Raw genomic sequence first — 27,933 nt, 5'->3', positions numbered from 1 at the left:
TCAGCTTTCCGGGCAGCGGCGGCGTTCGGGTGTGTGGCCATGGCGGGTTCCAGCGGGGAGCAGGGTGAGTGTGTGGACCCCGCGCCCGGGGCCCCCGGAGGACGCTGCCGGGGCTGGGGGGCGCGGAGCCGAGCCGGGCGGGGGCCTGGGGCGGCAGCGGTCACCCCCTGGCAGGCTCGCCTGCACGCCCTCACACGCACGGGTCCGGGAGGCGAGGGCGCGGGCAGCGGGAACGGGGTGTCCCCGTGCGGGGCCGTCTGCGGGGCCGAGGGGTGCGAGGACGTCCCTGCGCGCACCCGCTGGGGCTGGGGAGGCCCCGGTGCAGCTGGAACCCCAGGACTCCAGGGCGGTGGGTTGCGCCGCAGCTTCCGCGGCTGCAGAGCCCGCAGGAGCCGCACTGGGGGAGCCCTCCAAAGGCCAGCCTGGTGCTGGGCGGCCAGGTGCAGGGGATGCGGTGCTGCTGGGGGGCCAGGGTGGGCAGGTGCAGGGGCTGCGCTGCCGCTGTGGGCCCCACGTCCCGTCCTGGGGTGCAGGGGCTGTGCTGCCGCTGTGGGCTCCATGTCCTGTCCTGGGGTGCAGGGCCTGTACTGCTGCTGTGGGCCCCACGTCCTGTCCTGGGGGCAGGTGCAGGGCCTGTGCTGCCACTGTGGGCCCCACGTCCTGTCCTGGGTAGCAGGGCCTGTGCTGCCGCTGTGGGCCCCACGTCCTGTCCTGGGTAGCAGGGCCTGTGCTGCCGCTGTGGGCCCCACGTCCTGTCCTGGGGGCAGGTGCAGGGCCTGTGCTGCCACTGTGGGCTCCATGTCCTGTCCTGGGGAGCAGGGCCTGTGCTGCCACTGTGGGCCCCACGTCCTGTCCTGGGTAGCAGGGCCTGTGCTGCCACTGTGGGCTCCATGTCCTGTCCTGGGGTGCAGGGCCTGTGCTGCCGCTGTGGGCCCCACGTCCTGTCCTGGGGAGCAGGGCCTGTGCTGCCACTGTGGGCCCCACGTCCTGTCCTGGGGGCAGGTGCAGGGCCTGTGCTGCCACTGTGGGCTCCATGTCCTGTCCTGGGGAGCAGGGCCTGTGCTGCCGCTGTGGGCCCCACGTCCTGTCCTGGGGAGCAGGGCCTGTGCTGCCACTGTGGGCCCCACGTCCTGTCCTGGGGGCAGGTGCAGGGCCTGTGCTGCCGCTGTGGGCCCCACGTCCTGTCCTGGGGAGCAGGGCCTGTGCTGCCACTGTGGGCCCCACGTCCTGTCCTGGGGGCAGGTGCAGGGCCTGTGCTGCCGCTGTGGGCCCCACGTCCTGTCCTGGGGCGGGGCGCGGTTAGGACAAAGGAGGAGGCAGCAGGCGCTGCCACTGATTGGGAAGCCCTGCGGGACGCCCATCTCAGGTTTGACTTGTCTCAGGAGTTTGACGGATCTCTGTCACTCGACCTATTTTTTTTTTTAATTAAGTTTTTATTTTGTTGTTGTTGTTGTTCTGTCGCTTGACATTTAAAGAATAAGGAGACGGGGTTCCGGGAACCAGAGGGGCCTGACGACGTGACCTGCCTTCAGCAGGGCTTGGTGGCAGCCCGGGCAGCCTCGCCAGCATCCCCACGAGCGTCTGCCCTTGGCATGCATGCCCTGCGCTGCTGGGCGTTGGGCGGTGGACGGTTCCCCTGGGCAGGCACAGCGCGTCTTGCAGCTCCACCAGGAGGGAGGGCCACGCCAGGCGCAGCTTGAGCGAGCTCTCCCCTAGCCTCCATCAGGCCGAGCCGGTGGCCACTTGAAAGTGGGCCTTGTTTTTATTGGTTTCCTCTAGGCACTCGTAAATGCTGCTGCTTCATTTCCCGAGTCAGTGCCTCCTGTGGGCCTGCTGACGGGCCAGCCAGTGCGCTGGGGCCGGCCGTTTACGGGGCCAGCCGTGGGTGCTGCCTGCTTTACGAGCAGGTTCACGCCAAGGAATGCGGGACGCCCCAGCAGAGCCTGTGGGGTCCCGGCTACTTCCTGCTGCTTTGAAGCCAGCCTGGTCATCAGACCTTTTACGTGTTGTGTGGTAAAAATAGCCCATGCCTCTGGGGGAGTGAGTGTGAAGTGGGTCAGGCGCAGCCCCGCCCCTCAGGACCTGGCACCAGGTACCCACCGGAGTGGGTAGCCCCCATGTGTCGTAGATTGGACACCAAGGCCGTGCCGCCGTCTCGGAGCCTGCAGTGTTGGCGCCTGCCGGCTGTGGGCTGGAACTGCGCCACCTTCCCACATGTCAGTGAGCGTGACGTGGGGCTGCCGCTGCGAGGTCCGAGGGCCGCGCAGGGTCTGTGTGCCTCTGCCCTGCCTGGGTCTCCAGACAGGTGCCATGACTGCGTGGGGTCGCCCCTCTGCAAGGGGCGTGTGCCTGTGGCTGTGTGTGTGTCAGCAGCCCCTGCGCACAGCCCCATGTGCGGGGCACGGAGCCACCGCGTCTCCTGTGCCCAGCACCAGAGGTTCCCGAAGGTGCGGGAGGGACGCATGCCGCCCCGACAGGTGCAGAGGGAGATGAGCTGGCCCAGGAGGAAGGTGCCGTGTGCGGGGGACAGGTCTGTGGTCAGGGCCATGAGTCCGGGGAGGAGCCATGCTGGGGCGTGAATGGCCTCGCGCGCTGCGGGGCAGGAGTCCGGCTTGGTGTGGAGTGGTTTTGAGGGTGCTGTGCTTGTCCTGCTGGAGGTCCTGGCTGTGCTCCCTCTGCCTGACACCTGTCCCTCTGTCGTTTCAGCTCTCGACTACAGGTCCCTGTTGGGCATTAGGGACGAGGCAGCCAGGGCGTGGGCCCTGAATGAGCACCTGAGCACGCGTAGCTATGTCCAGGGCCACGCGCTGTCCCAGGCGGACGTCGACCTGTTCAGGCAGCTCTCGGCCCCGCCCGCCGACGTGCGGCTTTTCCACGTGGCTCGGTGGTTCAGGCATATAGAAGCGCTCCTGGGTGGCGCTCGGGACACAGGCCAGCCCTGTGGGCCCCAAGCAAGTGAGTAACAGCAGCCTGCTGCCCGCCCGGGGCGCGCCCTGCCGCTTGTAGAGCCCGAGGAGCCGGGGTAGGGGTGCAGGCAGGCACCTCACCTGGCCTCCTGGCTTGGCCCACAGGACGGTAGGCGTTCCCCGGGGTCGGGGCTGTGCCATTCATCAGATCTGCAGCGAGAAGTTGTTCTCTGCTCTGGGGCGAAAGCTGACATGACAGCATCCACGGCCCCCAGGTTGGTGGTGACCTGGGGCTGTGGAGCCTGTGGCTGTCCCCAGTGCCACTGTGTCTGGGCTGTGTCGCATGTCCCAGGCCTACTGGGAGCAGGTGGCTTCAAGGCCCCCATGCTGCATGTCCCTGTACTCCACCAGCCTCCCACATGGATGGGGCACAGATGGAGTGCCGTCCCTGGGGCTCAGGATTTTGTTTCTGGATGATTCCACAGCTAACACCCTGTGTTCCGTGGTGGGAGCCGCATGGGCTGTCCCCCTCCTGTTCGCTCAGGCCTTGACTTGGCCTGTAGTTGGTGAAGGCTGGCGTGAGGAGAGCCCAGGACCGCCCTGCTGGGGATGGAGGTTACCCTTTCCTGGGTGAGGGGGCCTGCCCACATGGCTCCCACCCCGCCGCAGGCCAGGATCACATGTGCCCAGGAACTGCGGACGTCCAGCGGGGCAGCCCTCTGTGAGCGGGGCTGCAGGCAGAGTGGGCCTGGTATCCAGGACTGCCCTCGTCCGCTGCTGGGGGCGCCCCCCTTCCCCGTGGGCGCAGTGGAAGCAGTGCCTGCTCCTGCTGCCACCCCGCAGTGTGCCTGCCAGGCTGCCCTGTGACGTGGGCTCACTGCTGGGGGCTCGGGCTCTGCTCGCCCCCCCTGGCTATACGGAGGGGCTGCAGCCTGCCTCCGTCAGGGAGGGCGGGGCTCTGCTCCCTGCAAGGCGTGGCTGGTGTGTGGCTCTCTGGGGTCACGTGCCCAGCCCAGGTGGGACTGCAGTGGGGGACAGCTGGGTGCAAGTGGAGCCCTGAGGGGGTAGGGTACAGGGTGCAGACAGCCCTGGCAGGGTTCCTGGGGCTGTGTGGGGTAGGTGGCAGCTGCTCGTGCTCCCTGGTGGAGCTGGGCTTGTGCGTCTGGTAAGCCCCGAGGGCCGCGGGAGTCCCGGCGAGGTCACAGGGCAGGACAGTGACACTTCGCATAAGGTCAGGGCCAGCATAGCACTGAGCCTGTCCTGCAGGGTGCTTCTTTGAACGCAGGGAGACCTTCCCGGACGGCCCCCTCCCCAGATGGCTGCACCAGACCTGCCAGGAGCTCCAGGCTGGGCCGCTGCCGCTCAGTGCTGGCCAGTGTGCCCTGCATCCAATCGGGAAGTGGCTGCCTACCCTCCTCGCATTTTAGTTGTAACTTATCCTCCATCGTGGCTGGTTTTCTGTTTTAAAATTTATGTATTTGTGAGACCTGCTGTGAAGGCCCAGTGGCTAAATCCTCGCCTTGCAAGTGCCCGTGTCTCATGTGGGTGCCAGTTCGTGTCTGGCTGTTTTATTTCCCATCCAGCTCCCCGTCTGTCTCCTGGGAAAGCAGTAGAGGAAGACCCAAAACTTTGAACCCTGCACCTGCGTGGGAGACCTGGGAGAGGCTCCTGGCTTCAGACTGGAGCTCGGCTCTGGCTGTTGTGCCACTTGGGGAGTGAATCAGCGGATGGGAAATTTTTCTGTTTCTTTCCACAAATTTGCCTTCCCAATTCAGATACCTAGATCTCCCCAAAATGACCGCAGTGGCCATAGATGAGCTGTTGTGGAGCCTCTTCCGGGTCTCCCCACGGGCGCAGGGTCCCAAGGCTTTGGACCGTCCTCCACTGCTCTCCCTGGCCACAAGCAGGGAGCTGGATGGGAAGTGGAGCAGCCAGGACAGGAACTAGTGTCCATGAGGGCCTTGCAAGCAGAATGACCAGTAGTCAGTTTTGTTGACGGGCTCTCCTGGCAAGGAGGAGGCCTAGGGGATGGGAGGGGAGTGTCCATTGAGCAGCCGCATGACACATCTGCTGGAGGAGGTGGGCGGCAGTGGGACCATGGGCAGCTACTCCGTGTGTATAGCCAAGATGGGGTCAGACGCCAGGGCTGGAGGCATGTGGCTGTCAGGGCCGACCTGGGCGAGGGTGCTCCTGCGACACCCCACACAGAGCTGGCAGAGTGCCCTGGGGCAGACTGGGGCCATGCCCTGAGTGGGGTCTCAGACATGCAGGTGTGTGGGGGTGGCCTTGGCCCTGGTCGCCAGCGAGGGGTGCCGCATGCTCGCTGGGGCAAGGGGCACGGTATGGGTCAGTGCCCGCTGGGTGAGAGGACCTGCACTGGGAGCCAGGCCCTGCACTCTGCCAGGGACAGAGCTGTTCTCTCCCTACGTGGCGGGGTGGGGGCAGGTTACCCCCAGTGGTGGGCTCACAGCCACAAGAGGTGGGGACAGCCTGGAGGCAGCAGGAGCTGGCTTTGGGGCAGGGCCTTCCAGCTGCCCTGGGTGGACCCAGTCATAGCTGGCAGACCTTGTCCCCCTGGGCGGCCCCGCCCTGCTACTGTGGGCCTCCTGGGAGACGGGCCTGAGCACCCAGCTTCTGGCCCAGCCCTTTCCGCTGTGGACGGTGGGTGGCTGGGGCGAGAGGTGCCCCCACAGCCCCTGACGAGGCCTCTCCTCTCTGTGCCCCAGGTAAAGGGCGCCGGGTGCAGCCGCAGTGGTCTCCCCCCGCCGGGACCCCGCCGTGCAAGCTGCGTCTTTACAACAGCCTCACCCGCAGCAAGGTAAGAAGCCGGCCCCGGGGACCGAGCTGGAGCCCACTGGCTACCAGGCTCTGGGGCCTGCTGGGGGGTGGGTCCCTGTGCAGGCCGGTGCCCCTCAGTGGGACTGTGTGGCTGCCCCCCACCAGCCTGCAGGGTCCCAGAGGGGCTGGGCTGGCTGACTGCTAGTTTCAGGGGACTTAGAGAGCTCTGTGGGTGTAGAGACTTAGGGACTGTGCCCAGGGGGTCGGGCTGGCCTCAGTGTCCCCGTGGGGTCGGGCTGGCCTCAGTGTCCCCGTGGACTCAGCACTCACACCGCGTGGGGTTGGGCTGGCCTCAGTGTCCCAGTTGGATGGCCTGGCCTGACCTTACGGAGCCAGATAAGAGTGGTGTTGCTGAAGGGGTCCAAGTGTGGGGTGCCAGGGAAGGCGTGTGCCTAAGTGGCTGGCAGAAGATTGTCCCTAGCCAGCTTCTCCCACCATGTGAGCCCTGGCCGCCTGCTCTGTGTTCAGCCAGAGTCTTAGTGTGGAATGTGGCCCCCGGTGGGTGGGGGGTGGGGCCTGTGGTGGGTGGGGGTAGGTAAGGCATGTGGTGGGTGGGGCCTGTGGTGGGTGGGGGTAGGTAAGGCATGTGGTGGGTAGCAGGTGTGTCTTCCTCGTCCCAGGAGCTGGCCAGAGCTCGCTGGGGCGCTGTGGACAGTCCCCCCCCTGGGCTGGAGCTGGCCTTAGCTCACTGGGGCGCTGTGGACAGTCCCCCCCTGGCTGGAGCTGGCCCGAGCTCGCTGGGGCGCTGTGGACAGTCCCCCCCTGGCTGGAGCTGGCCCGAGCTCGCTGGGGCGCTGTGGACAGTCCCCCCCTGGCTGGAGCTGGCCCGAGCTCGCTGGGGCGCTGTGGACAGTCCCCCCCGGCTGGAGCTGGCCCGAGCTCGCTGGGGCGCTGTGGACAGTCCCCCCCTGGCTGGAGCTGGCCCGAGCTCGCTGGGGCGCTGTGGACAGTCCCCCCCCCCCCGGGCTGGAGCTGGCCTGAGCTCGCTGGGGCGCTGTGGACAGTCCCTCCTGGCTTCCAGCAGTGCTGTTGGGACTTTGGAAATGAGTGTAGCGGGCGGGCGCCTCTTAGTGCCCACAGTAGCAGGGCCTGGCCAGGCCAAAGCCAGGAGCCTAGAATGCACCCGAGTTTGCCACATGGCTGGTAGGGGCCCCCGAGGACCTGAGCGGTACAGTGGTGGGGAGTGGCATCGCCTGGACCAGCTGGCTGTGTGGTGAGATAGGGAGGCCGCGGGGGCCCACTGCTGGTGACCTGCAGTGCTCTCCGTCTGCTCTGACAGGATGTGTTCATACCTCAAGATGGAAAGAAGGTGTCGTGGTACTGCTGCGGGCCCACCGTCTATGACGCGTCCCACATGGGCCACGCCAGGTAGGGCGCCGCAGAGGGCAGCTGGGCCCGAGTGGGCCAGGACGTGGACCCCTGAGCTGTTCTCCTTCCCAAGGGGAGGCTCAGGCTCTCTAAGTGACCCCTACTCCCTTCAGGGTGAGAGCTAGGAAGGGCGGTGTTGGGGTACCCTCCCCTCCCCCAGGGATCATAGGAAGGGCGGTGTTGGGGTGCCCTCCCCTCCCCCAGGGATCATAGGAAGGGTGGTGTTGGGGTGCTCTCCCTCCCCCAGGGATCATAGGAAGGGCGGTGTTGGGGTGCTCTCCCTCCCCCAGGGATCATAGGAAGGGTGGTGTTGGGGTGGCCTCCCCTCCCGCAGGGATCATAGGAAGGGCGGTGTTGGGGTGCCCTCCCCTCCCCCAGGGATCATAGGAAGGGCGGTGTTGGGGTGCTCTCCCCTCCCCCAGGGATCATAGGAAGGGTGGTGTTGGGGTGCTCTCCCTCCCCCAGGGATCAGTGGGGGTTGGGCTCCAGCAGATCCCCCATACACAGTGACACAGTGGCCGCCCTCAGGAAAAGGGCCCCGAGACGTTCCATGCACCCGACATATGTTGTCGGGGTGGCTTTCCCTGGCTCGCCGTGCCCACGGAGTCGGTCCTGGGTGAGCAGATGGCGCCTGGCGCTGGTGCGGAGACGCCATCCGTGTCTTGGCCAGGTCCTACATATCGTTCGACATCCTGAGGAGAGTGCTGAGGGATTATTTCAAGTTTGATGTCTTCTACTGCATGAATATCACCGACATTGATGACAAGGTCAGGACCAGAGCTGGCGGCCTGGAGGGAGGGGGCACCCCACGGGCTTCAGCCCTGGCTGCACGCTGGTCGCTGGGTGCCCCACATGGCCTCTGGGCCCCAGCCACGCGTGGGCTGCTGGGCGCCCCCACACAGGCCTCTGAGCCCCAGCCACGCGTGGGCTGCTGGGCGCCCTCACACGGGCCTCTGAGCGTCCCCATATGGGCCTCTGGGCCCCAGCCACGCATGGGCTGCTGGGTGCCCCCACATGGGCTGCTGAGCCGTAGCCATATATGGGCCTCTGATCCCCCCACGGGCCTCCGCCCCAGGTGGCAGTGCTGCTTGCACGCTCTGTCTCTGATAGAGTGGCCCTGCCCAGTGGCCCTGGGAGGGAAGCTGCCTCAGGCCTCGGGAAGCCCGCGACAACCTTGGCCGCTGTGCCTGGCGTTGGGCAGGGCGTGTGTCTGTTGTGACGACTCCTTGTGCTGGTGGCCCCCAGGGTTGAAGGGCATGAACGAGAGAGCTGCCTGCCCCTGGACCCCGCTTCCCTGCTTTGTCTTCCATACCCTGTTCAGCTGCAGGCCGTGAGCACGGTCTGCTGCGTGCACACGGAGCTTCTCCCTTGCCTTCCCCCCACGGAGCCCCCTCTCCTTGCAGATCATCAGGAGGGCCCGGCAGAACCACCTGGTGGAGCAGTACTTGGAGAAGAGGCCGCAGGCGCCGCAGGTGCTGGCCGACGTCCACGCTGCCCTGAAGGTGGGCCCACCAGCTGCTTCGGACTCTGGCCCGTTGTAGGTCGCTGTCATGGGTGGTGTGGCCTTGACTGTGTGCCTGCCCGGTGCCCAGGCTTCGGGGAACCCACATTCTGTTGGTGTGGGCCCTGCCTGTGCACAGGTCACCAGGGAGAGAGCCGGGCAGGCTGCTCACTTTTCCTCCCTCCCTCCCTACATCTTTTTAAACAATTTACAGAGAGAAGGAGGGACAGAAAGGTTCACTCCCCCAAATGGCTGCAGTGGCTGGGGCCTCCTCCAGGTCTCCCACCGGGGGTGCAGCATTCCCCGGCTTTGGGCCGGCCTCTGTTTTCCCCGGTCACAGCAGGGAGCTGGAAGGGAAGTGGAGCAGCCAGGACACGAACTAATGCCCATATGGGGTGCTGGCGCTTGCAAGGGGAGGATTAACCAGTTGAGCTATCACATCAGGCCTAAGGATGAACTTGAGGCTGCTTATTGACAACACCGTCTTGCAGATGGTCTGGGTCGGTGGTGTAGATCAGGGTCTCTTCAGGATTCTGCTTTGTCCTGAACAAGTGTCGGGCTGGACACGTGTGTGGGACAGTCCCCTGGTGGGGTCAGTCACCATCGTCGTTAGCTGCTGCTCGTTTCTTGGGGCTGCAGCCGCTCGTGTTACATACGGGGCCCTGAGGGGAGGCGAGCAGTGAGCTGAGCTTGGCCGGCTGGCTCACAGGCTGGCTCACAGGCTGGCCACGGGCAGTGGGAGAGCCGCCATCCACGGGCTCAGGATGTTGTGTGGCGTGCAGGCCGTGTTGGATCCGACCCCTTCTTACTGTTGCAGCTGTTCTCAGCGAAGCTGAAGGAGACCGTGGACCCCGACAAGAGGCAGCTGCTGGAGCGCACGCAGCACGCCGTGACACTCGCCACGGAGCCGCTCGAGAGCGCCCTGAAGGCCCAGCTCCCCGAAGAGAAGGTCCAGGGCTGCGTGCAGGTGCGCTCCGCCCACTGCCACATGGGCTGCAGGCTGTCCTGAGCTCAGCCCCTGGGTGTACTGGCATTGACCGTTGGTCCTCCTGCTGTCTCCTCACACACACACACGCGTGTCCTGCCCTGTCTCTCACACACGTGTCCTGCCGTGTCTCACACACACGTGTCCTGCCCTGTCTCACACACGCGTGTCCTGCCCTGTCTCTCACACATGCGTGTCCTGCCCTGTCTCTCACACACACGCGTGTCCTGCCCTGTCTCTCACACACACGTGTCCTGCCCTGTCTCTCTCACACACACGTGTCCTGCCCTGTCACACACACACAATGTGTCCTGCCCTGTCTCACACACGTGCCCTGTCTCACACACACACGTGTGTCCTGCCCTGTCTCACACACACGTGTCTTGCCCTGTCACACACACACGCGTGTCCTGCCCTGTCTCACACACACACGTGCCCTGTCTCACACACACACGCGTGTCCTGCCCTGTCTCACACACACACGTGTCCTGCCCTGTCTCACACACACGCGCGTGTCCTGCCCTGTCTCACACACACGTGCATGTCCTGCCCTGTCTCACACACACACACACGCGTGTCCTGCCCTGTCTCACACACACACGTGCCCTGTCACACACACATACGCGCGTGTCCTGCCCTGTCTCACACACACATGCGCGTGTGTCCTGCCGTGTCTCACACACACGTGCATGTCCTGCCGTGTCTCACACACACGTGCATGTCCTGCCCTGTCTCACACACATGCGCGTGTCCTGCCCTGTCTCACACACATGCGCGTGTCCTGCCCTGTCTCACACACACACAATGTGTCCTGCCCTGTCTCACACACACACACACACGTCCTGCCCTGTCTCACACACACACACGTCCTGCCCTGTCTCACACACACACACGTGTCCTGCCCTGTCTCACACACACATGTGCGTGTCCTGCCCTGTCTCACACACACACACACACACGTCCTGCCCTGTCTCACACACACACGTGTGTCCTGCCCTGTCTCTCACACACACGCGCGTGTCCTGCCCTGTCTTTCACACACACGTGCATGTCCTGCCCTGTCTCTCACACACACACACGTGTCCTGCCCTGTCTCACACACACGTGTGTCCTGCCCTGTCTCTCACACACACGCGCGTGTCCTGCCCTGTCTTTCACACACACGTGCATGTCCTGCCCTGTCTCTCACACACACACACATGTCCTGCCCTGTCTCACACACACACGCACGTGTCCTGCCCTGTCTCACACACACACGCGCGTGTCCTGCCCTGTCTCTCACACACACGTGTGTCCTGCTCTGTCTCTCACACACACGTGCCCTGTCTCACACACACACATGTGTCCTGCCCTGTCTCACACACACGCGCGTGTCCTGCCGTGTCTCACACACACGTGCATGTCCTGCCCTGTCTCACACACACGTGTGTCCTGCCCTGTATCACACACATGCGCGTGTCCTGCCCTGTCACACACACACACGTGTCCTGCCCTGTCTCACACACACACGCGCGTGTCCTGCCCTGTCTCACACACACACGTGCCCTGTCTCACACACACACGCACGTGTCCTGCCCTGTCTCACACACACACGTGCCCTGTCTCACACACACACGCACGTGTCCTGCCCTGTCTCTCACACACACACGTCCTGCCCTGTCTCACACACACACGCGCGCGTGTCCTGCCGTGTCTCACACACACACGCGCGCGTCCTGCCCTGTCTGCTCAGGCTCTGCTGGAGGAGGCCAAGGACCTGCTCTCCGAGTGGCTGGACTCCATGTTTGGCAGTGAGGTCACTGACAACTCCATCTTCTCCAAGCTGCCCAAGTTTTGGGAAGAAGAGTTCCACAAGGACATGGAGGCCTTGAACGTAGGTGCCAGCTGTCCTGCGTGTGTGCGTGGGGGGGCCACCAGCCCCTTCCCGCCACAGACTCCACTGTGTGGCTTGTCAGCAGCCCCGGTCCGAGGGGGGCTTTGACTAAAATGGTCCAGTCTTGTTACCGCGCTCGGCACGACGGCCAGTCCTGGCTGCAGGGCTGACTTCCTGTGGCCTGGGGTAGGGTTGGGCCTGGCGGGCAGGCTGGGCCAAGACTGCCAGCCTTGTGGGCTCATGGAGGCCGAGCTGCTCCCTGGGGCAGCCTCACCTGCTGCCCTAGCCGGGGCACCGCCTCGCCAGCCCCCGGTTCCCACGCCGTTGACACATCCATGGGGCGTGGTTCTCGTCGCGCGCAGGTGCTGCCCCCCGACGTCTTGACGCGGGTGAGCGAGTATGTGCCCGAGATCATCGGCTTCGTACAGAGGATTGTGGACAACGGCTACGGGTGAGCCCCCGCCGCGGCCCAGTATCCGCAGCCCGCCCCCGTGCCCCGTGCCCAGGGCAGCACTGGCCGTGTCGCTGCCTCTTCCCCGCAGCCGCTGAGGCCTGGTCAGCTGGGGCAGAAGTGGCCTGCCGGGCCAGTTGGCTCGGGACAGGCTCTGAGGGAGGTGGGTGCACCTTGCCCAGGGCCGGGCAGGCCGTGTGGGCATGGGACCCAGCACGGGCCCTGCTCGGCCTCACGCCTGCCTAGGTCAGGCCTGAGAGACCTCTTGTCCGGATGCCGCGGCCCCGGGAGGCGTCTGACTGCAGCCTGGTTCTCCAGGTACGTCTCCAATGGCTCTGTGTACTTCGACACGGTCAAGTTTGCCTCCAGTGAGAAGCACTCCTATGGAAAGCTGGTGCCTGAGGCTGTCGGGGACCAGAAGGCTCTGCAGGAGGGAGAAGGTGAGAGAGGGGCTGAGGCTGGCCGCGTATGCCCCTGTGGACGGCATCAGAGGTCTCTGACACAGGGACCATGGGGCGCACGTTCACTCATTTGGTTTTCATGTTCTTGCCCACTGGAAAGGCTGAGGCGCAGTGGTAGGACAGGGAGCTTCCAGCCGCGGGTCCTGGGCCGTCCTCGGGAGCCATTGTTGGGCACTGAATCAGATTTCTATGATAAAGGCAAGGCTGGAGAGAGAGAGTGCACGCTCCAGTTTGCTGCTGCGCTGCCCAGGTGCCTGCCAAAGCCAGGATTGGGCCAGGCCTGAGCCACGGGCCAGACCATCGCTGCTGGGCCCAGGAGCAAGGCCGTGCCCCAGCAGCCCAGGTCGAGTCCTCACAGCTATGCTTGGGCATCCCACGACCCAGGAAGGCTTGCTGGATGCTGCACCGGGGAGGGCGTGCGGGCAGGCCGCTGGCCCAGGCACGGGTTCCCAGCGTTCTGGGCTGCGAGACGCGTTCTGAGGGGGCGTCTGACACATTGCATCTCCACAGCCCCACGGCTCCACTCTGAGGGCTGCCTGCAGGCTGCACGGCGCCTTGTCCCTCCCGGCCATGGCAGTGCTCAGGGGCCGGCCGGTCGAGGGAGCTAGGGAAGGAGCAGCAGGTATCCCAGGAGAGAGATCAGAGCTCATGTTAAGCAGACATTGCAGCCGACTGGAGCCCCTGGAAAGCAGGACCCGAGCAGGTCTGCTGGCAGGTTGGGGACAGGTGCCCCTTGGCTGTTGGCGGAGTCCTGGCTTGGCCTGCAGCTCCCGGTGTGGCCTGGCCCGGCTCTGGCTCCTAGAGACATCTGGGGAGTAAGCAAGCAGCTGGAAGTGGGGTGCTGATACAGCGCCCCCAGGGAGATGGAGTCACTGTGGCCAGGGATGCTCGGGGCTGGAAGAGATGTCCTCCCCTCTGGGCTGGTTCCCTGGGTCCCTTGCTTATTTTCTGGTTGGCACCTAAAGGGGTGTGAACCCGGATCACCGCTGTTCCCGGCTGCCCACCAGGGGGCGACAGCACGCGGGTAGAAGGTTAGACCAGTGCAAGGACACTGCCTGGGCAGGCACCGCCTCCTTACCCATCCGTCACGTCCAGAGGGGCTTTCTCGCTCCAGGGAGACATGGGGCCAGGGCCTGCTGGCTCTGTCTGGGGTCTCCTGGGAGACACGGGCCTGGCAGCTTTGTGCAGCTGGGACGTGTCCAGGTGGCAGTCCTGGGCTCCCAGGCCACCTTCAACCTTCTCTGCCTGCTTCCTGGGCTCCTGGAAGGCACTGGGGGGCCGTTCCCCTGCAGCACAAGCTGTGGACACAGGGACCCTCTCCCTGAGCTAGAGTTCCTGCCGGGTGTCCCAGCAATAGCCCAGCATGCTGTGGCCTGCCCCAGGAGGCCCAAGCTGCCACGGCTGGGAGTCCCAGAGTGGCCTGTGTGGTGCTGGCATGCCAGGCGGTGATATCACTGTGAAGGGCTGGCCCCTGCATCTCCACACCTACCTACCCACATCTGGCATGGGTCTCAGGACATGGGTGGGGCAGGAGTGGTGGCCAAGTCAGTGCTTGCTGCCCTATCACAGGTGACCTGAGCGTCTCGGCCGACCGCTTGAGCGAGAAGCGCTCAGCCAACGACTTCGCCCTGTGGAAGGCCTCCAAGCCAGGGGAGCCGTCCTGGCCGTGCCCATGGGGGAAGGTGAGTGGGGGCTGCTGGGCCTCAGCTCCAGTGGCTTGGATGGAGGTGCCCCGGAGCACATGGCTGCAATGGGGTTCCAGATGTGACCCCAGAGCATGTGGCCGCAGCTGGGGTTCCCGACATGCCCTCAGAATGGGTTGCCTGGGCTGGAACTCTGGCCCCCGGCTCTGGCAGCCCGGGCCTCGCACACTGGACAGCTCCAGCTCCGGCAGCCCGGGCCTCGCACACTTTATGGCTCCGGCAGCCCAGGCCTCGCACACTTTATGGCTCCGGCAGCCCAGGCCTCGCACACTTTACGGCTCCGGCAGCCCGGGCCTCGCACACTGGGGGTTTTAACCTAAGAGGGCACTCCCTTGGGATTTTGTTTTGTTTATCCAAAAGGCACAAGATAGAGACCTTCTAGCCACTGTATCGCTGTCCAGATGGTCACGATGACCGGGACTGGACTAGGTCAGAACCAGGAATCCTGTCCTGGTCTCCCATGGGAGTGCAGGGGTCCAGGCACTTGGGCCGACTTCTGCTGCCCTCCCAGGCCATCAGCAGCGACTGGTCCTCCCCACGGCTTCCTGTGTGTGAAGTCACGCCTGCTCCGACGGAGCCCACAGGGATTTCACTTCCTGCAGTTGCCAGGCAGAGTTCTGCCCACTGCCAACAGTCCAGCTGCCCACAGCAGTGCACTGAGCACAGCCTGGTGGCAAGACCCCAGCCAGGCACAGGCCCTGGCTGCTGCTTGGGGGCCCGGATGCCCGCCCTCGTTCTGTGGGTTCGGGGTTGTCCACTGGAGCAGCAGTCACCGCAGGATCTCTCGGGTCCCTGCAGGGTCGCCCAGGGTGGCACATTGAGTGCTCCGCCATGGCGAGCGCTGTGCTGGGAGCGTCGATGGACATTCACGGAGGAGGGTTCGACCTGCGGTTTCCCCACCACGACAACGAGCTGGCACAGTCGGAGGTAGGAGACGAGAGCGGGGCATCCGAACCATCGTGCCAGGCAAGAGCCGACACCTGCCCGTAGGCGGGCGGACGGGATCAGCCCTGACCATTTGGTCCTGTTACCCTGTTTGTGACCCTGGCCTTGGTATCTGACAGACTGGCGTGAGCTGGCATGGGGGCCTGCCCCAGGGCATACAGATAAGCAAGGCAGTGTTGGCTACCACCGTGTCCTCAGCCTGCCCCACAGACCCTGTCACTGTGTCTCCCCTCCGTCTCGGCTGCCTCCATGCCCCCTCTGCCCGCAGGCCCCTGTCCCGTACCCGTCTCCCCTCTGTCTTGGCTGCCTCCATGCCCCCTCTGCCCGCAGGCCCCTGTCCCGTACCCCTGTCTCCCCTCCGCCTCTCCTCTCTTCCCGCAGGCGCACTTTGATAGTGACTGCTGGGTCAGGTACTTCCTGCACACGGGCCACCTGACGATTGCCGGCTGTAAGATGTCAAAGTCCCTCAAAAACTTCATCACCATCAAAGACGCCTTGAAAAAACACTCAGGTCGGGCTGCCTGGGCCTCCCGCGCCGCCCCGGGGAAGGGGTGCTGCCTGGGCCTCCCGCGCCGCCCCGGGGAGGGGGTGCTGCCTGGGCCTCCCGCGCCGCCCCTCGGGGAGGGGGTGCTGCCTGGGCCTCCCGCGCCGCCCCGGGGAGGGGGTGCTGCCTGGGCCCCCCAGGGGTGATGGCTCAGCCAGCAAAGGCAGCCCTGGTGGTCTCTTGCAGCCCGGCAGCTGCGGCTGGCCTTCCTCCTGCACTCCTGGAAGGACACCCTGGACTATTCCAGCAATACAATGGAGTCGGCGCTGCAGTACGAGAAGTTCTTGAATGTGAGTCCCCAGCGCTGCAGGAGGCAGGAGCCCGGCTTTGTCGTGCCAGGTGGCAAGTCTCCGGGGCTGCTGGTCGAGCTGTCGGCCTGCGTGGCTGTTAGGGGAGGCCACAGTGGCCTGCTCGCGTGTGCAGTGTGTCCCTTGGACTTGTGCTCTGCCAGTTGGCCGGGACTCTCAGGCCGCTGTGGGCGTGTGCACCGGTGATGGCAGGAGTCGGCCTGCTGCCCTGGCACGCAGGCAGGTGGGCCTCTGCAGGCTCCCGGGGGCAGGTGGGCAGGTGGGCCTCCGCAGGCACCCAGGGGCAGGTGGGCAGGTGGGCCTCCGCAGGCGCCCAGGGGCAGGTAGGTAGGTGGGCCTCCGCAGGCGCCCAGGGGCAGGTGGGCCTCCGCAGGCTCCCTGGGGCAGGTGGGCCTCCGCAGGCGCCCAGGGGCAGGTGGGCCTCCGCAGGCTCCCTGGGGCGCGATTGCAGCTGTCACCTCTCTCTCTGCAGGAGTTCTTCCTCAATGTGAAGGACCTGCTGCGTGCCCCCGTCGATGTCACCGGGCAGTTTGAGAAGTGGGAGGAGGAGGAGGCCGCCCTGAGCCGCAGGTGAGCTGGCGCGCGAGGTGCCTGGGGGGCACGGCCGGCCGCCCCTCACCCTGCTCCTGTCTGGCCAGCTTCTGCGACAGGAAGGCGGCCGTGCACGCGGCGCTCTGTGATAATGTGGACACGCGCACCGCCATGGAGGAGATGCGGGCCCTGGTCAGCCAGAGCAATCTGTACATGGGCACCCGGAAGGCGGCCCGGAGGAGGCCCAACCGGGGCCTGCTGCAGAGCATCGCGCAGTACCTGACACACATGCTGAAGGTGAGTGCCCACGCCCACACGTGCAGCCGGAGACACCCACACACGGAACCTGACACGCATTCACACACACGGTCACAGGCACGGAACCACACACACACACACACACACACACACACACACGGTCACAGGCACAGAACCACACACACACACACACACGGTCACAGGCACGGAACCACACACACACACGCGGAACCTGACACGCATTCACACACATGGTCACAGGCACAGAAAAACACACACACACACACACACACACACACACACACACACACACACACACACCCCCCCCCCCCCCCCACCCCACCCCACCCCACCCCACCCCACCCCACCCCACCCCACCCCACCCCACCCCGTGGCTTCTTGCAGTGCTTGGCACAGCTTGAATGGAACCTAGGGTGCTCTACCCCGCCACTCAGCCAGCATCCTGTGCAGGGTGGGTTTGTTGTGGCCCGATGTTTGCCAGGTCAGGGCAGGCTCCCGGACCTGTGGGATCTCAGCCACTGCCTGGCCCCACACACATGGCTGCTGGCCACAGCCTCCAGGACATCCAGGGCAGGGGGCCGCTCTTCGGAGCTGCGCTGGGTCCCATTTCCCGTGGTGGGCACCACAGGAGGGGTCGTACCCCCGCGTGTGCCTCAGTGAAGCCCATCTCCTCTCCTAGGTCTTCGGAGCCATAGAGGAGGACAGTCCCCTGGGGTTCCCGGTTGGAGGGCCCGGGAGCAGCCTGGACGTAAGTGGAAGGCGCTCGCGGGGCCCAGGTCTGCCCAGCCCCTGGCTGTGTGCTTGTCTCGGCTGCTGCAAGGTTCTGTCCTCGCCATCTTGTGTGCACGGGTGGCACTGAGCCCTGCCGCGGCCAGGCCTCTGGGTGGGAGGTCCTCCTCCTGGGAGGGCTGTGGGCGCGTGCTGCAGCCCTGTCATGTGGGCTCTTGACCCCTGGGTCCACCATAATAGCTTCAGGTCGCTGTAGAAACCGACATTTTTGGAGCCTGGAGTCTGCCTGGTGTAGATTGTTCTTAGGTGTCGTTACTGGGGTGGCGCTGTGGCGTGGTGGATTAAGCCCACAGGTGCACACCGCAGTTGTGTGGTACCAGGGCACCTGTACCTGCCCTGTGCCCCAACCCTGGCAGTCGCTGCCCAGACTGGCATGGGGCAGTGTGGTGAGGGAGCCTGTGGTGTGGCCTCCTCGGCTGGCTGTTCCTGGGCCTGTGGACAGGTGTGGGCAGCCAGCCTGGGCTGCTGCCTCCCTGGCACTACCTGGTCAGGGAGTGGGTGGGTTAAACTGAGAGCTCTGCCCAGCGGGAGCCCTACTGTGTCCTGCCGGGGTGGGCAGGCCTCTGCTCCGGCATGTGTGTCCACAGCACCCACTGCCCAAGAGCGGGTGCCTGGAGCCTCACGCACCCCCACACAGCAAACCCTGCCAGCCCAGGACCAACCGTTGGTGCAACTCGTGGGGCGACCACTGGGGAGCCCTCCTGGGCGCTTTTGAGCAGGCAGCTCACTCAGCTTTTTTCTCTTGTCTAAGGGATGCTGAGGTGTTTATTTTGTTTAAAAGCAAACACATGTGCCTGCTCAGTTAAAGCCAGTCTGCTTTGGACTGTAAAACTAGAACAGGTTCGTGTGGACGTTCAGTGCCGCTGTGGTGCAGGCAGAGCCGTCACCCACTTCCCCACAGGGCCACGTGCCCGGGTAGGCTCCGGGCTGGGCTGCTGCTCGTGCCCAGGCGCTGAGGGCTCTGGCCTGGCTGCTGCTCGTGCCCGGGGCGCTGAGGGCTCAGGCTGGGCTGCTGCTCGTGCCCGGGGCGCTGAGGGCTCCGGCCTGGGGGTCAGTGTTGCTGTGTGTGCGGAATGGGTTGTTCACGCACAGCCTTGTCTCTGTCATGGGCTTTGCTGATTAATCCAGAAGCACAGTGACGCAGCCCGGGAGGGAGACCCTCTCCACCAATTCACTCCCCACGCGACGGCTAAGCTGACGAGCCCTGGGCTGCGTTGGGGTCTCACACCCGGAAGGCAGGGATCCAGATATTTGAGGGGCAGTGGTCTAACCCACTGTGCCACAGTGTCCACTCAGGCGGGCATGTGTGCAACCACCGATGTACCCTGTTTAGCATGCACTCCTCAAGACGGCCCATGAGTGACCACGCGGGGGCAGTATTAAGCAGAGACATGTGTCACTTGGCAGGTGTGCTGTGGCACCGAGTGGCTATGCACCCTACTGGACACAGAAGGGAGCCGCTGCAGTCTGAGCCATGAGCCGGGTACTGCAGTGTCCCGTGGCCCTGGTGCATGTGGGGTACTGAACATCAGGGCAAGGCCACGCAGGTCCCTGTACTGGAACCCTCTTCCTGCAGCTGGAGGCCACGGTGCTGCCCTACCTGCAGGTGCTGTCGGAGTTCAGAGAGGGTGTGCGGAGGATTGCCCGGGAGCAGAAAGGTGAGGCCGCCGTGCTACGCTGACACACTGCCCTGTGGGGACCCTCCCCCGTCTGACACACTGCCCTGTGGGGACCCTCCCCCGTCTGTCTGACACACTGCCCTGTGGGGACCCTCCCCCGTCTGACACACTGCCCTGTGGGGACCCTCCCCCGTCTGTCTGACGCACTGCCCTATGGGGCCCTCCCCCTGTCTGACACACTGCCCTGTGGGGACCTCCCCCTGTCTGACACACTGCCCTGTGGGGACCTCCCCCTGTCTGACACACTGCCCTGTGGGGACCCTCCCCCGTCTGACACACTGCCCTGTGGGGACCCTCCCCCGTCTGTCTGACACACTGCCCTGTGGGGACCCTCCCCCGTCTGTCTGACACACTGCCCCGTGGGGACCCTCCCCCGTCTGTCTGACACACTGCCCTGTGGGGCCCTCCCCCTGTCTGACACACTGCCCTGTGGGGACCTCCCCCTGTCTGACACACTGCCCTGTGGGGACCCTCCCCCGTCTGACACACTGCCCTGTGGGGACCCTCCCCCTGTCTGTCTGACACACTGCCCCGTAGGGACCCTCCCCCGTCTGTCTGACACACTGCCCTGTGGGGACCCTCCCCCGTCTGTCTGACACACTGCCCCGTGGGGACCCTCCCCCGTCTGACACACTGCCCTGTGGGGACCCTCCCCCTGTCTGTCTGACACACTGCCCCGTAGGGACCCTCCCCCGTCTGTCTGACACACTGCCCTGTGGGGACCCTCCCCCGTCTGACACACTGCCCCGTGGGGACCCTCCCCCGTCTGACACACTGCCCTGTGGGGACCCTCCCCCGTCTGTCTGACACACTGCCCCGTGGGGACCCTCCCCCGTCTGTCTGACACACTGCCCTGTGGGGACCCTCCCCCGTCTGACACACTGCCCTGTGGGGACCCTCCCCCGTCTGTCTGACACACTGCCCTGTGGGGACCCTCCCCTGTCTGTCTGACACACTGCCCTGTGGGGACCCTCCCCCGTCTGTCTGACACACTGCCCTGTGGGGACCCTCCCCTGTCTGTCTGACACACTGCCCTGTGGGGACCCTCCCCCGTCTGTCTGACACACTGCCCCGTGGGGACCCTCCCCCGTCTGTCTGACACACTGCCCTGTGGGGACCCTCCCCCGTCTGACACACTGCCCTGTGGGGACCCTCCCCTGTCTGTCTGACACACTGCCCTGTGGGGACCCTCCCTCGTCTGTCTGACACACTGCCCTGTGCCCCCAGTGCCCGAGATTCTGCAGCTCTGTGATGCCCTTCGGGACGAGGTCCTACCTGAGCTTGGGGTGCGTCTGGAAGACCACGAAGGTGGGTGCGTCGCCGGCACTTGAGGGGGCCGGCCTCAGGCTCGGGACGTTCCCTGCGTGTTGTTGAAGCATCCCAGTGAGAGCCTGCTCCCCAGTGCACCTGGGCCTCCTTGGGAAAGCAGAGTGCCAGGAAGTCGTCCCGTTGCTGGCGCACTCCGCAATGCCCAAGCCAGGAGCCTGCAAACCAAGCACGGGCCTACTGCCTTCCCCGGCCATCGGCAGGAGCTGGATGGGAGCTGCCACTCAGACCGCACTCCAGGCGGGATGTGGGCACTGCGGGTGGGACATGGGTGCTCTGGGCAGGACGTGGGCACTGGCATTCTGTGTGGTCGGCGTTTGCGTCCTCAGCCCGCCGTGCCTCTTCCTCCCCAGCCCCCGTCCTGCCTCAACCCTAGCTTTCCCATGAGCCCTTGGCCGCCCGGCCGAGGATTTGCTGGGGCCTGGTGACGCATGGGGCCAGCTGTAGGGCCTGCCGCTGTGGACCGCGAGACGCTCACGCGCACTGTGTGTGCTTCCAGGGCTGCCGACAGTGGTGAAGCTGCTGGACAGGGCCACATTGCTCAAGGAGAAAGAAGAGAAGAAAAGGGTGAGTCCTCGGTCCCAGCCCTGGCATCGCTCCAGGTCCTTTCCAGCGGGTTTGTGCTCCAGGGCGTGGTGGCCGCGTGGACGTGTGACTGCGAGGGAGATGGTCCTCCAGGGAGGACGCCCTTCAAGCCTGCGGCTGGGCTCGGCTCCCACGGCCCTCCCTTGACACCCTGTGCAGGCCTTGGCCCGGGGCCCCGCATCGGCAACAGTCCCTGCCTTTTAAGCCCTTGGTGCCCACCAGGACAGTGAAGCCACTGGACCCGGAGCCCCTCGGACGCAGGCGCGGCCTACAGAGCTGCCCTCAGCACCTGTGTGCTTGCCTCGCCTAGTCCTGCAGCTGTCCGCTGTCTGTCGTGGGGTCCCGGAGAAATCTCTGAAAGCCAGGATGGTCCGAACCTTTGAACCACTCCTCAGTGCATGCAGTGGCTCCCTCAGGCAGTCCCTAGCTCCAACACCAGGCCTCCTTGTTCCGCTCAGAGCCCAAGCCCAGGGCCGCACCTGCCTGCCAGGGTGCACGGGTCAGCATCTCCACCTGCCCCTATACTGGGTCCCTGACCCTCACAGTGCTGTTGTCCACCGTGCCATGTCCAACGCTGGGTCCCTGACCTTCGCAGTGCTGTTGGCCACCGTGCCATGTCCAACACTGCGTCCCTGACCTTCCCAGTGCTGTTGGCCACCGTGCCATGTCCAACACTGGGTCTCTGACCTTCCCAGTGCTGTTGTCCACCGTGCCATGTCCAACGCTGGGTCCCTGACCTTCGCAGTGCTGTTGGCCACCGTGCCATGTCCAACGCTGGGTCCCTGACCTTCGCAGTGCTGTTGGCCACCGTGCCATGTCCAACACTGCGTCCCTGACCTTCCCAGTGCTGTTGGCCACCGTGCCATGTCCAACACTGCGTCCCTGACCTTCCCAGTGCTGTTGGCCACCGTGCCATGTCCAACACTGCGTTCCTGACCTTCCCAGTGCTGTTGGCCACCGTGCCATGTCCAACACTGCGTTCCTGACCTTCCCAGTGCTGTTGGCCACCGTGCCATGTCCTCTACATTGAGTCCCTGACCTTCCCAGTGCTGTTGGCCACTGTGCCATGTCCAACACTGCGTCCCTGACCTTCCCAGTGCTGTTGGCCACCGTGCCATGTCCAACACTGCGTCCCTGACCTTCCCAGTGCTGTTGGCCACCGTGCCATGTCCAACACTGCGTTCCTGACCTTCCCAGTGCTGTTGGCCACCGTGCCATGTCCAACGCTGGGTCCCTGACTCCCAGTGCTGTTGGCCACCGTGCCATGTCCCTGCCCCAGAGCCCTCATCCTGCTCCTTTCATCCTTGGTCTCAAGGGGTTGCCCTCTGCTGACCCCGTGTGCAGGGCGGGGCTGGGGGCAGTGACCGGGGAGCAGCCCAGGCTTCGGGTAGAGTGCCTGTTCCTTGTCTCCCCCAGCTGGAAGAGGAGAAGAGAAGGAGGAAGGAGGAGGCCGCCAGGAAGAAGCAGGAACAAGAGGTACCGTACAGGATGGGCTTCCCCAGGGCCCCGGCGCTGGCAGCACCTCACCCACTCCCAGCCCGCTGTTTTGGGGCTCCCTGCTCGGGAGGTGTGCAGCGTGTATGTGTACCCCACTTCCAGGCAGCTAAGCTGGCCAAGATGAAGACCCCGCCCAGGGAGATGTTCCTCTCTGAGAGCGACAAGTACTCCAAGTTTGATGAAAACGTGAGTGCCAGACCTCGGGCAGGCGAGGGGGTGATGGCTGTGCGGGGACCCTAGGCAACAGGCTGGCACAGACACCCCACTCCACCCCCAGGGTCTGCCCACGCACGACGCGGAAGGCAAGGAGCTGAGCCGGGGCCAAGCCAAGAAGCTGCGGAAGCTCTTCGAGGCCCAGGAGAAGCTGCACCGTGAGTACCTGCAGATGCTGCAGAGCGGAGGTGCACAGTGAGCGGGCAGCGCAGCGCAAGTTCCCGCAGTCCCCGCAGCGCACGGTGAGCGGCTGACCACTGCGGACTGAGGCTCCCTGGGGCCGGACCCGGCATCTCGGTCCTAAGTTGAAAATCGTGTGAATGCTGTCCCCGCCAACCCCAGGCGTTAATAAATTCTGGTGACCAGTGAGGCCCTTGCCGCGCCCCCTGCAGGCTCACACAGCCAGCCAGGCTCTGGCTCAGCAGGCCCCAACTTGGGGCTTTGCTCCACTGTGGCTGCGGCCAGCTGAAGCACGTCTCCCTGCTGGTGGCTGTTGCTGACCGCTGGGTGCCGCCCCATTCCCGGGCATTGGAGTGGGACCGAGGCCAGCTCAGACTAGCACCTCCCACTGAGCCCCAGACAAAGGCCCCGCCAGCGGGCTTGCTGGATCTGAGCACATCTGGCAGCTTACCCCAGGGCAGCTCTGCCCACTGGGCCCTGGTCAGCTGCCCAGGATGGCCGCTGGCGGTGGCTGGCGGTGAGACCTGGGGCCTGAGCCCAGCGGGGTATGCAGTGGCCAGGGCCTGTGTTGCCCTGGCACCCATGCATGCCGACGTGTTTAGTTGGTCGTGGACACAGGGTCCCACCAGGGAGCCAGCGTGGTCACTGCGTGCAGGCCAGGGGCCAGGGCTGGCCAGATATGAGCAGAACCTCTGACTTTGCTGTGTTTACACACCGAAGGCCATGCGGGTGATAGCAGCTCATGCCTGTCATTTTGCTCCGAGTTCCAGCATGCCCAGTGCCAAGCTGCATGGTACAGCCAGCAGGCAGCTCCTGGGTGGCACACTCTGGTGGCCGAGCCCTGGGACCCCTGCATGTGGCTGTGCTCTGAGAGGGAGCAGCAGACGGGCCCAGCTCACACCCGCTCCCACAGGAAGGCCAGGAGAGTGCTGCCCAGGTGCCCTGAGGGTACTGGAAGTTGCAAGCCTCGGCCAAGGTGACAGCTGGCTGGCCTCACCACCCCCAAGGCAGGGTGTATCCCGAGGCCAGAACCGGTCCAGGAGACCGCCCCTAACCCTGGGCAGAGCCGCTGCCCAGCTCTGCCCGAGGTGGAGCCGCTAGGAAAGCCGACGTCAGTGACTCGGCCTTAGAGGCCAGATGGACACTCAAAGCTAGGTGCGTGCCACCGCTCAGGTGGGGGCTGGCAGAGCCTCTCCAGAACAAGTTCAAGTCCCAGCTGCCCCACTTCCGGTGCCTGGGAGGGCAGCCCGTGGGAGCCAAGTGCCTGGGCCCCTGCACCCATGGGCCCACGGGGGTCCATGTCCCCGGCCCAGCCGACTGTCCTGATGTTTGGTGAATGAACCAGCAGGTGATGGTCTCTTTCCTCTTGTCCCTCTATCAGATAAGGAAATATTGATTAAAAAAAATATTGAGCCTGGCATGGTAGCCTAGCAGCTAAAAATCCTCGCCTTGTATGCACCAGGATCCCATAGGGCGCTAGCTTGTGTCCCGGCTGCCCTGCTTCCCATCCAGCTCCCTGCCTCTGGACTGGGAAAGCAGTGGAGGATGGCCCAATGCCTTGGGGCCCTGTACCCTTGGGGGAGACCTGGAAAGAGCTCCTGGCTCCTGGCTTCAGGTCAGCACAGCTCTGGCTGGCTGTGGTCACTTGGGGAGTGAGCCAGTGGATGGAAGATCTTTCTTCTCTTCTCTTGTATATCTGATTTTGCAATTAAAAAAAAATTTCTAAAAAATTGTCATTTAGTTTTATATTTTGTTTGTTTTTTGAGAAGCAGAGTACTTCCTCTTCCCCAAACACCTACAATAGCTGGGACCAGCCCGGGCCAGCCCCAGGGGCCAGCCAGGCTCCCCCCAGCCCGGGCCAACGCCAGGGGCCGGCCAGGCTCCCCCCAGCCCGGGCCAGCGCCAGGGGCTGGCCAGGTGCCCTATGTGCTGCTGGGACTAAGGCCTGAGCCCTCAGTGCCACCCTGGTCCTGGGTATCCTGTGGCAGGGCTGGGAGAGAAAAGGTGACCACGAATGCCCAAGGCCAAGGCTGTCCATGCCATCGATCTGCAGGGAAGCCGCTGTTTCAGGGAGCGGGGCCAAAGTAGGCCACTCCAGCAGAGTTGTTGAGTCGTGTCCAGGGACTTGATAGGCCAGGACATGGCCTTGGGCTGGGGCCACGGACATGGTGCGCACTGGGCAAGTCCTGCTCGGAGGCCATCATGGGGGTGAGTGGCTGCAGAGGGGTCTCCCAGCACATGGGTGCGCATTGCCCGGCCTGAAGCTGGGGCGGCCGGTCTCCCCCAGGAGAGATGGCAGATTGCAAGGTCCACAGGGCTCCTGGCCGAGTGTGGGGCAGTTTGAACATGCAGGAGTAGTTAGAACACACTCCAGCAGTGCCGGGGCTGCCCGTGGCACCTGTCCCTCAGCGGGCTCCTCCCCCGGGAACGGCTGGGACAGCTCCACAGGCAGCACCCTGGGTGACTCGGGAGGCCGTCCCGAGTCCTGGGGGAGAGCTGGCAGATCACAGGCAGAACCAAAACACTTCCTGTTTTTCCCAAAGATGACTTCCGTTACAAAAAGCCAGTGTATACAAATGCAGGGAGATGGGACTCACCAACATGAGGTAGAAGGGGGAGGACCTCCATGTGGGTCCCGCCCCCCCCCCCCGCTCCTTCCCTCCAGGGGTTCCTGGTTCCCACTGCCTGCTGGGGACCAGGGACATGCACCCCTGGGAGTCATTCATGGAGGGGCTGGAACCAGGGTACCCCTGAGCGGGAGTGTGCCGGTGAAGGGCTGCTGAGCAAGGCACAAGGCCCTAACCCATGCTGGCATGATGTGCCAAGGCAGGGCCAGGTGGTACAGATGGAACCCAGCTGTGGGGTGGCAGCGCCCTGGGGTTCTCGGCCACATCCCGGTTCTGTCCCTGCTGGCATCATGCTGGGGGCCGAGGCCTCTGGCAGCTGGGTAGACCAGCAGGGTCTGGGCCCATAGGGACCCGTGTTGGCAGCACTCAAGTGTGGGTGCTGGCTCAGACTTAAGTCGCCTTGTCCCCATAGGAACCCTTCTGGACGATCAGGGTCCCTGGTTGGGGCAGCCCCATCACACACACAGGCCAGGAGCACTGTGGGCTTGAGGGCGGGACAGGGGTCACGGACCAGGACTGGTGGGAGCCACTTCCCAGAGGACAGACCCCCACCTTCCCAGCTGTGAGCATCTGGGCAGGTGTGGTGGGTGACGAGCTCATGGGCAGGGGCTCCAGGAGGGATGCGAGAGCAGCCGTTCATCCCCAGGAGCAGGAAGGCAGGAGGATGCTGGCTTGGGTGCTGGGCCTGGGGCTTTGGTCTTCAGCACTCCGGGCCGCCCTGGGCATGAAGACAGTATCGCGAAGGTGGGCAAGGAACTGCCCAGTCCCCCATTCACTGTCACCAGGCCTGAGCATGCCAGCAGCTCAGCAGCTCTCGCTCCCTGGGAGAGGCCCAGGCCTGGAGTGGCTGCCAGGTCCCTGGGGGGGGGGGGGTCCTTGGGTTGAGCTGGGCACTTGCCCAAACCTCCTACTGACCAAATGGACACTGAGTCATAACCTTTACTGGGTGTGGCCTGCCACCCAGTGCCGGGGGCATAGGGCAGGGACTGGAGGGGTCCCAGAGAGAGGCTGGGAGGGTGGAGCTGTAGAGCAGGGGAACCTGCTACAAGCCCACAGGGAAGGTGAAGTGACTGGGGGCTCAGCCACGACATCTGTGGGGTGGAAAGGTGGGCTTCCTCTGGGCGGCACCCAGCAGGCCAGGCCAGCACGCAGGGGGCTCAGTGCTCTGTTGCAGGTGTGACAGTAGCTGGGGGCCGGGGGGCACACAGTCTGGGGCAGCCCTTGGACAGCAGGGGCACACACTGGTCGGGCCAGCTGCCTGTCCAGGGCAGCAGGAGTCGCGGGCACCCCAAATGTCCAGATGGGGCACAAGGAGGTGCTGGGTGGGTAGAGCAAAGATAGGGGACCCCAGCACTCCCTGCCCTGCAAGGCCCACTACCTGCACACAGCCTGCTGATGAGCAAAGGGCCCCCCAAAACTGTATTCCAACTAGCTTTTTTGTATCCACCTGTGCCACACTGGGGAACTGGGCAGATGTGGCCATGGCGGGATGAGGTCACTGGTGTTGGCTGGAGCAAGGAAAGGGGCCGGCAGGCTAACCTGCCTGTCACGTTGGCATCCCTGGGGTGCTAGTTCAAGTCCCGGCTGCTCCATCTCTGACCTAGCTCCCTGCAGCTGCACCCGCAGCCGTGCTTGGGACCCTACAGCCACGTGGGGGCCTGGATGAAACTGGCTGCAGCGTGGCCCAGCCTGGCCATGGCGGCCACCCGGGGAGGGGGCCAGCAAGGCACATCCTGGCCAAGGACACCTGTTCCTGAGCCGCAGTGGGAAAGCGAGGGCAGGGGACACTGTCCACCCCGGCACCAGGCCCTGGATGGGAAGCAGGTAGACACCACTCTGGGTGTTGGAGGCCTGCGGGCTAGAAGCTTAGTGTTCTCAGGGCACAGGGTCTGCGTTGGCCTTCCACTCTGGGATCAGGGAGGGGGCATCCCAGGATTCTTCTGGCCCAGGAGAGGAAGGGGGAAGGGCACCCTGGGAAAGGCCAGTGGGTGCTGCCCCGTGGGGCCAGGCCCTCCGTCCGGGCTCTGGGGTGACAGCCCCCCAGGAAGGGCACCCGGCCAGGCCCTCCGTCCAGCCCTGGGGTGACAGCCCCCCAGGAAGGGCGCCCCGTGGGGCCAGGCCCTCCACCGGGCCCTCCGTCCAGCCGTGGGGGACAGCCGCGCCCCCTGCAGATGGCCCTGCTCCCAAACTGCACTGAACAGTAAGAATGCAGCAACAAGGCCGGCTCAGGAGGCTGACCTGCGCGGCGACGTCACACACCCTCGTTTGCATACGCTTCGCGGCGCCTCTGACGTCACACACCCTGATTTGCATACACCTCCCTCCGCCGGGCCGCCGCCCGCCG

The 27,933-nt window shown here is 64.9% G+C and overlaps 1 protein-coding gene across 2 annotated transcripts; it reads left to right on the top strand.

Annotated features, from left to right (window-relative positions):
• On the top strand, positions 1-23,149 carry CARS1 (cysteinyl-tRNA synthetase 1). 2 transcript variants are annotated; one of them, XM_040970946.1, is made up of 23 exons: positions 1-64; positions 2,707-2,955; positions 5,633-5,724; positions 7,024-7,112; positions 7,783-7,879; positions 8,516-8,614; positions 9,431-9,580; positions 11,331-11,471; positions 11,834-11,922; positions 12,241-12,362; positions 13,953-14,065; positions 14,885-15,013; positions 15,413-15,542; positions 15,762-15,865; positions 16,356-16,453; positions 16,522-16,711; positions 17,373-17,441; positions 19,059-19,140; positions 20,389-20,469; positions 20,987-21,054; positions 22,489-22,548; positions 22,672-22,755; positions 22,847-23,149. In XM_040970946.1, the coding sequence occupies exons 1-23, from the start codon at positions 40-42 to the stop codon at positions 22,979-22,981; spliced, it is 2,496 nt and encodes an 831-aa protein (XP_040826880.1). In that variant the 5' UTR covers positions 1-39; the 3' UTR covers positions 22,982-23,149. The 2 variants fall into 2 exon arrangements, with proteins under 2 accessions (XP_040826880.1, XP_040826881.1); XM_040970947.1 differs by lacking the exon at positions 2,707-2,955 and having other exon boundaries at positions 4-64.
• Positions 23,150-27,933: the final 4,784 nt, after the last annotated feature.

This window comes from Ochotona curzoniae, unplaced genomic scaffold, assembly GCF_017591425.1.
Source record: "Ochotona curzoniae isolate NIBS_2020 unplaced genomic scaffold, NIBS_Ocur_1.0 scaffold_4937, whole genome shotgun sequence".
NCBI classification, from domain to species: domain Eukaryota; kingdom Metazoa; phylum Chordata; class Mammalia; order Lagomorpha; family Ochotonidae; genus Ochotona; species Ochotona curzoniae.
The sequence above is the reverse complement of the archived record's forward strand: the minus strand, read 5'-3'. Positions and strand labels throughout refer to the sequence as shown.